Here is an 11693-nt window from a genome sequence, read left to right as displayed (position 1 = left end):
AGGTCGATACTGCGTTCCGAGAGGTCGGTAAGGCCGGTTAGAGAAGGTCCAGCAATGATCTGGGGAAGGTTTGAAGTGCCCAGAAGCCACGTGCTCGAGCAATTTTATAGGGAGCTGACCGTCCTTTGGAAAAGAGCAGCACCCCCGACTGGAGGAGGGGGCAGGGAAGGAGAGACAGAGGAGGCCGATTCTGGGCAGAAGGGGTGGGGGTGGGGGGAGGTAGAAAGGACGCGGACAAAGGAGGCGGCCGGTAGCCCAGCTGTTTTGAAAAATGCTTCCTGTTTCTTTAAAGGCTCTCGCCGCTCGGGCGGCCGGGCTGGGAGGCGGCGGCGGCGGGAGCTGCCTGCTCTCCGGCCGGCGGCGCTGACTGATCTCGCGAACTGGGCTTCTGTGTAAACTGAGGCTAAACAAACACAGATGGAGCGCAGCGGGCGTGCTCCAAAAATGCTGGCACGGCGGCAGTGACTTCAGATGACACTCTGAGCGCTCCGGGAACGGACTGCCCGGCGGCTTCACGGAGCCGGCGGCGCAGCTGCCCCGGGCGCGGGGGAGAGAGGAGAGAGGACGGGAGGGAGGGAGGGGGGAGAGCAAGGGAGAGCTCGAGCTTCGGAGGTGGTGAGCGCAGCGGCCGCCAGGCAGACCCCGGCGCCGCGTGCAAAGTGAGCGTGGCGGGCGCGCATCCTGGGCAGCCGCACGCCCCTGCCTCGCGCGCTGCCCGCGCCATGAAGCACATACCGGTTCTCGAGGATGGGCCGTGGAAGACCGTGTGCGTGAAGGAGCTAAACGGCCTCAAGAAGCTCAAGAGGAAAGGCAAGGAGCCGGCGCGGCGCGCGAACGGTTATAAAACTTTCCGATTGGACTTGGAAGCGCCCGAGCACGGCGCCACTGCCACCAACGGGCTGCGGGACAGGACCCAGCGGCTGCAGCCGGTCCCGGCCCCGGCGCCAGCCCCGGTGGCGCCGGCCGTTCCCTCAGGTGGGGGCGCGGACACAGCCGGGGAGCGCGGGGGCGCCCGGGCGCCAGAGGTCTTGGACGCGCGGAAACGCGGCTTCGCCCTGGGCGCAGTGGGGCCGGGACTCCCCACGCCGCCGCCGCCGCCGCCGCCGCCGCTGCCTCCAGCGCCCCAGAGCCATGTACCTGGTGGTCCCGAGGTACAGCCTTTTCGGGAACCCAGCCTGCGTCCCCGCATCTTGCTGTGCGCACCGCCTGCCCGCCCCACGCCGTCTGCGCCCCCTGCGCCCCCCGAGACCTCAGTGCGCGCTGCGCCCCCCACGCGCCCGGGGGAAAGTTCCTACTCGTCAATTTCACACGTAATTTACAATAACCACCCGGATTCCTCCGCGTCGCCTAGGAAACGGCCAGGCGAAGCGACCGCCGCCTCCTCTGAGATCAAAGCTCTGCAGCAGACCCGGAGGCTCCTGGCTAACGCCCGGGAGCGGACGCGGGTGCACACCATCAGCGCAGCCTTCGAGGCGCTCCGGAAGCAGGTACCGGCTTCCAGCCGCACAACCTCACTGCGCCGGGGGACGATTGCCGGAGTGGGTGGGTCAGTGGCCGAGGACGTTAGGGAGGATGAGGGTGCGTGTGAGGGGCAAGGGGCAAGTTGTTACCGCCTGGTCGGCCCCAGGACCCAGATTTGGAGCCTCCTAAGGTGTTGACCTTTGCCACAGAGTTGATAGGGATTTTTAGGTTGCAAACTGGGAATGACGGTCCCCCCAAGGCATGCCCTGGTCCTCCACGCCCCTCCCCTGGGGGTGACTGCGCGTCTGACTTCAGCTCTCATAGTTCACTTTTATGGCAGCGAGTATTTGTCTCCCAGAGTCCCTTGGGCGCGGTGGGGAGTGGAGAGGGGGAATGTGGGAATCTGTCGGGCGGGGCAGGGGGAGACCCTTCCCTTCGGGCATTTGGTCTGCGGGGGGCGGGGGGGGGGCGGGGGGGGCTGGTATTGCCGGAATATAAGGTTCCTGCATTCCTTCTTCAGCCCCTAGCTCCCAGTAGGGATGCCCCTACACTCAGATTGCTTTTGCGTTCTGCACCCCTTGCCCTAGCGTCATTAGGGACCTGCGCCCCCCAGGAGATCTCCTCCACCGCTGCCCTTCACCCCGTGGTGCAGCAAGCCTGTTAAAGGGACTGGTTAGTTGGGGGTACCTTCAGAACCTAATTCTGGGGTGGGTCAGAGGCTTCTCACTTTGGAGCTGGCGAGGGCTGCCCTCACTGGACAGTATCCTGGCAGAGAGATGGGGAAGAATATTTACCTAAAAATTATCCGTGGTAGAGAGGGTTAGTTTTATAATTCCACTTTAGACCGGATTGGGATTGCCCTGGGGTTCTAGGCTTCTCATTTTCTTAGAAAGCAGGGAGGTCTAGGAAGAGGATGGCAAGTGCCCCCTGTCCCCACCCCACACAGGACATGGGGAAGAGTAGGGGTTGGATATGACTGGTTTGAGTAATCAGGTTTTTTCTTGCTGGGCAGCTGACTTCCTGTGTGACTCTAGGAAAGTTACTCAACCTCTCTGGGCTTTAGCCAAACACAAAAAAGTTCAGAAAACATGACCTTCTTTTTGGATCACACTCTGCTCCTGCAGGTGGGGTGGGCAGTGGTGCCTGTGTCCATCATGAGAAGGGAATTCAACTGCTGGGGAAAACAGCCCCTATGACTTTTGAGCCAAAGTGTCTTCCTTGGGTTTTGGTGAGATGTTTACCCAATGAGGTGGGGTGGAGGGGTCAAGTAGATGTCACAGCACAGGCTGGGCCACTGACCATAGCCATGCCAGTTGGGACCCTGGGCAGTGGGCCCCGTGGAGCATTCAGTAACCCCTTGGGCAGCGGTCTGTGTCTGAATGCCAGGGGAGGGCAGCAGCCTGTAGTGTCCTGCAACCCACTCCCCAGGAAGGAAGGATGACAGAATGTCAGAGAGATTCCTGTCTACCTGCTCACCTTGCATCTAGGGACATCCTTCCCAGACTGGGGAGGCCACATGCCCAGAGCATCACAGCTGGTGAGTAGCAGGGCAGGACTGGCACCTACGTCCTTTGACTGCCATTTCAGGGCCTTTCTACCACCCCTCTGGCTGCCTCTTTCAGTGCCGAGAAAATATTTCACAAGATGGTGAGACTGAGGCCAGAGAGCTATGTCAGGTGATCGAGGCCTGGTGGGTTTTGCACTGTACACCTCTTTGACATGCCATTCACTAGACTCCACGGTGCCGGTGCCTCCTTGGCATGGTACAGTCACAGACTGCATATCTCTGTGCCACTGTCATTGCAGAGCCTGGCTTTGCATCAGTGTCAGTGAGTTGCTCCAGTGCCCAGGCTCTTGACAGCTCTGCTCCTCAGCCTGTTGAATGCCCCAGAGCTGTCCATTCTCAGCACAAGCAAGCCAGGCAGCCTTCTGTTTTGTCTGTCCCACTATCCTCTCAATCAGGAAGGGATCATGAGGAGTGGGGCTGCTTAGCCACAAAGGTGGCGGTGGGGACAGGTCTGGGAGGGTGTGTGGCAGTGGGGCCAGGGTGGTGGGTGTGTGGGGCAGATGGTCAGGCGAAGCACATGCCACCAGCCCAGCTGCACAGGGCCCTCCCCGCTGCCTCATGTGAAGGCCATGTGTGCACAGCTGGGCCTGGCCCATGTGCAGGGCTGCTCCAGGGCCAGGTGGGAGGGGATTGAAGTGGAAGCCTGTCCTTACTGGGTGGGTGAGAGGAGGGGCCAGAGCTGTGGGCCTGCGGCTCCTGGCACAACCTTCTGGCTCACAGACTGTGCTCATCCTTGGGGCATCTGGTGTGTATGTATGCAGATTTTCTCTCTCCCCTGAAAGCGAGAAGCCCCTCAGCCTTGATGGAGGAATAGCAGCCTTGCAGGCAGAAGCCTGAGGCAGCAGTGAGAAACACTCAGGACCTACTAAGGTGCCTCTTAATGAAGGAGGTGCTGAATGAGTGTTGCCTGGGCTCCCTCCTCTGCTGTCCCTAGAGTCTCCCAGGGGACCCTCACCAAGGGAACTCAGGATGGCCCAGGAGGGACTGTGGGGATGGTCCCCTCCCTCCCCGCACATCCTTCAGTCTCAGACTCTTCTATACCTGACCTCCTCATGTCCACAGTTACCAGGGCGACAGCTTAGGAGCCTGGTGCATTGAGCCTGTGGTTGCATACCTGTAGTGTTACAGGGGAGGACGCTTTTACAGAGGTTAAGTGACCGGGATTTATACCCAGGCCTGTTTGGCCCTTGGACCATGGCTCTTAATTACTAGCCTCGTTGCTGTGTAGAAAGTTAGGATTTTAAAGAACCTCTTTAAATAGAGCATGGCAAGGACCTTGAGCAGCTCTGTATAGAGTAGCTTTGTCTCAGGAAGTCTGCACTCACTGACATAGGAGGTTAGAGCATAGTAATTTCAAATGGAATAAAACACTGAGTTGTGTTCCATGGACAGGGTTGGAGCTCTTTGGGTCCAGGTGTCTCTGGGGGCTTTCAAGAGGGCATCTTGGGCTGAGTAGATAGGAGCTGGCACAAAGGCCAGAGGGCTGAGGGCTTCCAGGCCTGTCCCACACTGGCTGGTAAGTTCTTGGCTTTGTTTCTCTGTAGCACCTTCCTGCATTTGCCCACACTCTTCCATCCTGAGGTAGCAGGTGTTCTGATGCCCATTTTATTGGTGAGGAAACTGCAGTCCCCTCAGGTTATGGACCTGCCTAAGGTAATGGGGTTGGCAAGAGGTAGAACCAGGTCCTCAGGCTCCCAGGCCGGGGCCCTTTTCCTCTTTTCTTGCTTCCTGGAGCTTGGAGAGGGTCCAGCTTGGGGTGGGTGGGATGGAATGTTCTGGGAGCATATGGAACCTTGTGAAAATCCCCAAATTTGTTCCTCTGAAGCTTGACAATCTTTGTGGGGTGAGCATAAGACAAGTCCTTTTACTCTGCCGGAAGTTGGACAGTCTCTCAGCAGCTGGAGCCAAGTGACCCTGCTGCGTCCTGTGGCCTGTGTCCCCTGACCAGGGTGAGCAGACAGCTGCTGTGGGGTCCTCTGCATGCAGTGGGATGGCTGGGCACTAGAAGTTGCTGTGGACGCTCAGAGAGGTAATGCACAAAGGCCAGGATCCTCTGGGATCAGTGCAGAGCTCTCTATCTGTGGCTTAGAAGGGGGCACTACCCACCTCCCCACCTTAGGCTGTAGATGCCCATCCAAATCCCCGAGCAATTGCTTCTGGCTAATCGGAAAGAGTCCGGTTAAGGTGGGAGTTCAAAACCCAAAAAAATCTCCCACCAACTGAGAGTCCCGGGAAATTCTTACACCTACTCTGTAAAGCAGAAGTGATGCTTTCTACCTCTTGGGGCTGTTTAAAGATGAATGTAGGCATTGTATTCAAAATTCCGCAGATAGACCACAATAAACAGAAAGTGGTGGCCTGGTCCCAGTGGTCATGGAGGGGAGGCAGGGGTTGTTAGCCCCAATCTCCTGATGAGGAAACTAAGGCTTAGAGGTGAAAGGCACTTGCCCAAAGTCACACTGCTGGTCAGTGCCCAGGATTCAGACTCACTCTTTCCTCCCTACCTCGGCCTCCTAGAACTAGAACTTGCCGTGGATTCTCACTTTGAGGCAGCTGCCCAGGCCGGGTGCCTCTGTGCTGGGCTGTCCAGCTGAGGTGCTGCTTGCTGGGCACCAGGAGGATCTGGAATTAGCCAGGTGAGCTGAGAGCACACCCGTCTGCCCCACAGGGTTGGGGGAGGAGGAGGAGTGGTCTGACCAAAAGTGCCCTTGTTGTCCCATATGTGGCCACCTCTGATGGTGGGAGCCAGAGAGCCCTGTGGCCTTGTGCCTTCCTTGGGCACCAGACAGACAAGCCCTGGTTCCAACCAGGTCTTAGCTGAGGGACCTGAGGCCCAATATGTCACCTCTTTGTTTCCTTATGTGCAGATGGGATAATAATCTTTTTTTTTTGCAGGGGAGGGGGGAGTTTTAAATAGGGTAAAACTACTTGTAAATAGCTACCCCGGTGCCAGATAATACAACCAGAGCTCAATAGGTCATATTCTTGTTACACCTGGACTTTGACAGAAGCAAAGTGGGACAGAGTAACAAATCTGGGACAAAACTGGCCCAGAACCTGGCATGGGACCCCTAGGTTGGCCTTGACCTCACCTGTTGCTCTGTATTCCCCCAGTGACCCTGGGTCCCCACGTGCAGACCCCACCTGAGATCCCCGTTCCCAATGGCAGGGTGGCTAGCTGTTCAGGGACAGGGGCTCACAGAGCTGGTCACTCCCATCTTGGTCTCTGGGTGAAAGCAACAAGGGTCCGGTGTCACAGAGCTGTGTCCTGTGTCCAGGGCCTCCACCAGGCAGGCAGGCCCTCCCCAGGGTGCCCCTTCTCAGGATTCTCAGGAACCTTTCTGTACCACAGACCTTGTTTATTTGTTCAGGCTGATAAAGCAGAATTCTCTGGCCTCTAGCTGGGAACAGGCAAAGTGCATTGTTCTGCTGGCTTTTCTTGGATGGGTTTGGAGCTGCAGCCAGGGTGGGAGTGGGAGGTGGGAAGGGGAAATGCATGGGAGCTGGCATTCGCTCTGTCACCTCCCTGCCCCTCCCTGGGTTTCCTAGCCTGGTGAGGGGCAACTTCTTGGCTGCTGGAGCATTTTAAAAGGTGACAGCCAATCTTGCTTCTGGTGTGGGTACGTCTCAGGACCCCCAGGGGTTGGGGGATAAGCAGGTGCTGTGTCCTGTGTCCTGTCTCCGCATCTCCTGCCTCTGACCCTCTTTGGAGCCTCTCTTTGGAGACCTGCAACACCAACTGTATTAATTTCACTGACTTGTTTCAGGCCTTACTCTGGGCAATGCATATGCCATCTCATTGAATCCCACCATTATGTGAGGTCAGTCCTGTCAGCAATATGACGAGGACACCAAAGCTCAGAAAGGTTATGTCACTCGCCCAGGGTCTCATAGCTAGGAAGAGCTACAGCTAAGACCAGGAATTGAACCAGGTCACCAAAAGGTGTGTGTGTTTAAGCTTTAGGCCAAATAGCTAAATGTTTATCCTCAGAATGAGGACAGGTTTTTGAACCTAGTTCTAAACATTCTGTAGTCACCTGGTGAATATGGAGGGAAATCATTCATTTTTGTCATTCATTCCCTCATTCAACAAAACCTTTTGAGGGCCTGGCATGGACAGGACCTGTGCTGGGCTCTGCAGACAGGGTCCTTCCCCCACAGCTTGCAGGGAGACTGACCACTAAATCAGGAGTTAAGGACAGATGGGGGGGCTACTAGAGCACTATCAAGGGCAGGTGCCTCCACTTCCCCCCAGCCCCTGGTTTAGGGTTGGGGTGGGGCAGGCAGATAAAACTTCTGGACAAAGTGAAGTTTAAAGTGAGATCAAAATGGATGTTACACTTAGGGTCCCCCTCTGAAGTGACTGTCTTATTCATGCTTTATCCCTAGGACCTAGAATAGGGTTTCTCATCTTCAGCACTGTTGACGTTTTGGGTATTTCTTTGTTGTGGGGCATCATAGGATGTTTAGCAACATCCCTGGCCTCTACCTACTACAGGCCAGTAGCACCTCCCCACTTGTTCCCTGGTGGTGACAAATCAAGAATGTCTGCAGACATTGCTCACTGTCCCTGAGGGACAAAATTATCTCTGGTAGAGAACCACTGACCTAAAACTGTACCTGGCATATGGGGGTGCTCACTAAATCCTTGTTGAATGCATGTGCCATGGTGGTCCCACTCTGTGGCATGAGGGTTAATCAATGCCAGATACTGGTGGCAGGGATGGATGCTGGGTACCGATCCTGGAGGGCCAGAGAGAGACGGAAACCTGGAGCCTTGGGTGCCGGGCGAGGTCATTTTGGCCGTTTAGATGAAGGATGCCTCATGGCAGCAGTGGCTCTGCTGGTTAGCCCCTGTCAGATGGACTTTGTGGTGACCTTTCCACGTTACAACTCATAACTCTGCTGCAGCCTTCATAGCTTTTTGCTCATACAGCACAAACTTTGGTGGACAATGTTAAAAAATTAGAGGCTCTGTCTCTTTACCCAGTATAAATCCCTGTGCAATTAGTGAGCGTCTGGTTGGTCATGAATCGCTGACAAACATGACAAGTCTGGTTTGGGCCCTAAGTATTTATTATGCACCTGTCATATGCATGCCTAGCTGCATCCCAGGTTCAGAGGGCACAGAGAAAAAGAAAACCAACCCTGTGTGTGCCCTCCCACCTGAGTACTGGTACTTTAGCTTTTAGTATGTTCCCAGAGTCCCTAACTCTGTTATGACATTATAACATCACTCTTGAGTGAGTTCTGTGAAGGCAGGTATCACGTTATTATTCGTTGTCAGAACCTCAAGTGCCTGGCAAAACGAGCGTCCCTGAATGAGTAAATGAATGGGATATCAGAGCTGAAAAAAATGTCTGTTCTCTCAGACAGACTCCTTCTTAGGGATGGGGATGGAGCTCTGTCACGGTGGGAACTCACGGTGCTTCATTCAGACTGACTCTCAGGTACGAGTTGAGCCTCCGTTTCTTCCCCTACAAAATAGGAATGTGGATACCTCCCAGAGTTTTTGAGTGGATGAGCTGAGATATGTGTGAGGAAACAGAGGATGCTTAGAACAGAGAATAAAATCCGGGTTGAAGGCTTCTACAGGCCCCCTCCGGTGCTAGGCCGTCCCCTCTCAGGTGGCGCAGACGACAGACACAGAGGCCCTAGTCCTGCCTGGCCAGGGCACCCCGCAGGGTCGTGTTCAGCCCTGAGACCCCGGCAGCAACTGCTGATGCCTTCTCACCCCACAGGTGCCGTGTTACTCATACGGACAGAAGCTGTCCAAACTGGCTATCCTGAGGATCGCCTGTAACTACATCCTGTCCCTGGCGCGGCTGGCTGACCTGGACTACAGCGCCGACCGCAGCAACCTCAGCTTCTCCGAGTGTGTGCAGCGCTGCACGCGCACCCTGCAGGCTGAGGGACGTGCCAAGAAGCGCAAGGTATGCAGCAGCCAGGCAGGCAGCAGCCTGTGGGGGGAGGACAGGGAAGGTGGGGACAGGAACATAGGGTGCCACACACTCACCCAGGCTTCCAAAGGCCCAGCAAGGTTGGCCTCTTGGAGCTTTGCTGGGGTTGCCCCAGCTTCAGAGCGCCTCAGACCCTTGGGATTATGGACACGACCCTGTCCTGGTAAAGGGGTTGCTGGGGAACTTGGACAGTCACCCAGGACCTCTGGGCCTCGGTTTGCTTGTCAATGAAACGAGGACAGTTTATCTCTGAAGCTCTTTCTGGCCTTCTGTGCTTTGGTGCTGAGTTCCCTACGCAGTCTCTAATAGCTGTTGTGTCAGGATGAGATCCCCTGAGCAGGTGACAGCCCAGGAGAGCTCTAGGGAGGTGACTTGGCCTGTGGATTACCTGAGGCTGTGCATTAAGGCAGGTGATATTCATTCATTCATTCATTCATTCATTCATTCATTCATTCATTCATTCTGGAGGGATTTGCTGAACCCCACCCCGAGCGTGCTGGGCAAGACCATAAAGATGATGGGCATGTGGTCCCAGTCCCCACACACTTCACAGCATGGTCACAGAGACCCTTGCCAGTAGATAAGGACAGGACAGTGTGGTGAGGAGGTCCTAGAGGCCTGTGCTAGGGGCTGTGGAAAGCCAGGCAGAGGGGGATAGGTTACCTCTCCTGCCCAAGGGAATTTGAAAGGGCACCTTAGTGTAAGTGGTGTTTCAGCTGGAACCAGCAGGACAACCAAGAGGTCACCAGGCAGATGAAGCAGGGAACAGCATCCAAGGCAGAGGGAACAGCCTGTACAAAGCTGATGTATTTGGAGAAATGTGCAGGAAGAAAAGTGTTGCGTACAACTACGGTTCCCAGATGGCCTGTGCTTCTAGCATTTCCAGTTGGGGGCCAGTGCCAGGCAGTGCTTATGGCAACCCTCCACATCTCTGTTCCCACAAAGCTAGAGGGAGAGCAACGGAAGGTGGGATCCAGTCTATGTCTGTGAGGAGGGTGGTCAGCTCCCCCTGGCATCCAGGGATGGGGAGGGTGGGGAGCCGGGTAACTGGCACCTTCCACTGGTTCCTTTCTTCCTGGCCCACCCCTCCCTCTATCCCTGACATTCACCACCCCCATCTGCTCCTCTTCCCCGCAGGCCCTCTCCGGGTTCTCCAGGTTTCTGAGGGGCCCCTCGGCCCTGAATCAGGGAGGCCCTCCATGGGCTCTCCTGCCTACACCAGGGAGGGCCACAGCAGGTCCTCATAGCCAGCTGCTGCCGCTGCTACGGTAATTGCACATTACATTCCTGGGAGTGATTAACGTGGACCAATTAGATGAAATCTTCATCAAGTGGGTGAGAGAGGAAGTGCCACTGGCTGCTTGCAGGGAGGCTTTCCACTGGAAAGTGACACGGGTAAATTAAGGGCGTGATTGATGGCTCCATGCAGTGCTTTGTGACAAAGGGGGTTTGTAAACTCTCTGTGAACTTCCCCTGGCATTTGGGCGGTCTGGAGGTATGGATGGGCAGAGTGGGCAGGCGCCATTTTCTCCATCTGTGCCCCTCGTTAACCCCTCTCCCTAAGTTCCCCCCTCATCTGCCAAAGACAGGAGCACTGAGGCCCCCTCCTTCCTTGTTTCTTAATTGTAGTAGATAGTGTTCTGGGTTGGAGAGGAGGCTGACGCGTGGGAGGTGAGAAAAGAAGGGAGAGTGGGGTGAAGATGCCCAGTGGAGATGAGCTCTTGGCTTCCCCTGAAGTCATCTCCAGACACCTTGGAGACCATTTGGTGCAACCTCCCCACTGTCCAGATTAGGAGACTGAGGTGGAAGATTGTGGTTAAGAGCATCAAACAACTCTGACTTCAAAGAACTCTGACACAATCTACGGTACCAGCTGTGTCATCGTGGACCCATTTCCTAACCTCTTTGAGTCTCAGTTTTTTCGTTGATAAATGGGATGGTGGAAACATCATCAGTGATTTCTAAGGTCCTTTCCAGTTTGGCTTTCCAAGAGGAGGTCTTGCCTCACCTCAGAAGGGCACTGGGTGGCTTGCCTCCTACAGTGTCCTGTCTCACCAGTCAACACTGTCCCAGGGCTGCCATCTCCCCAGTGCTGGGCCTGGGCAGTCACCACTGCCGCTGACTTAGATGGAGAGACAGGACAGGGTCCTGGAGCTGCTGGGACCTCTGAGGGCTTCTCTGGGCCCCACATTCTTCCCTGACAGGTTAGGGGTTCACGGGACCAACTTACTCCTGCTGCTGTGCCTTTCTGCATCTCTGTCATCATGCAGCTGTGAGTTCTAGGGTGTCCTCAGGGATGGTCTCCAGTGACCTGCCCAGTGGGTTTGAATGGGTGGCTTGGGCAGGCCTCTGTTTTATGAACCAGAGCCAAGGAGGATGGTGTTTCTAGAGATTCATTCATTCATTCATTCATTCATTCATTCATTCATTCATTCATTCATTCAATGTTTATTGAGCATTTATAGTGAGTTACACACTGAAGAAATTCTGTGCTGAGTACATACTTGGGCACGGTGATGGGATGTCGGTGGTAGGGCTCTCCATAGTCCTTGTAGACTGAGGGTGTGGATTTGGGTCTCAGATCAAGCCCTTATTCCCCTTCCGCTGCAGCCACTGAGGACAGCCTGAGGGTTTTGGGGATAGGAGAGAGCCAGGCTTACATCTTAATGAGGGAGACAGAAAGCAAAGAAAGTAAGAAACTAGAA

At 55.4% G+C, this 11693-nt stretch overlaps 1 protein-coding gene across 3 annotated transcripts in view; it reads left to right on the top strand.

Moving 5' to 3' along the window:
* The first annotated feature begins 215 nt into the window (after positions 1-215).
* ATOH8 (atonal bHLH transcription factor 8) overlaps positions 216-11693 on the top strand; it is a 35703-nt gene continuing 24225 nt past the window's right edge. The window contains exons 1-3 of one of the 3 annotated variants that reach the window (XM_074332278.2): positions 221-1487; positions 8770-8961; positions 10126-10256. In XM_074332278.2, the coding sequence (XP_074188379.2) occupies positions 723-1487; positions 8770-8961; positions 10126-10256 (1088 nt within the window). In that variant the 5' untranslated portion in view covers positions 221-722. Of the gene's footprint in view, positions 1488-8769; positions 8962-10125; positions 10257-11693 lie in introns of all 3 variants that reach the window. The other 2 variants (XM_088796059.1, XM_019749217.3) reach the window with 2 other exon arrangements.

The sequence above is a fragment of the Rhinolophus sinicus genome, chromosome 2 (assembly GCF_057876585.1).
Source record: "Rhinolophus sinicus isolate RSI-liver-muscle chromosome 2, RSI-T2T, whole genome shotgun sequence".
In the NCBI taxonomy this organism is placed as follows: domain Eukaryota; kingdom Metazoa; phylum Chordata; class Mammalia; order Chiroptera; family Rhinolophidae; genus Rhinolophus; species Rhinolophus sinicus.
Note: the sequence above shows the minus strand (reverse complement) of the source record. Positions and strands in the feature narration are given on the sequence as shown.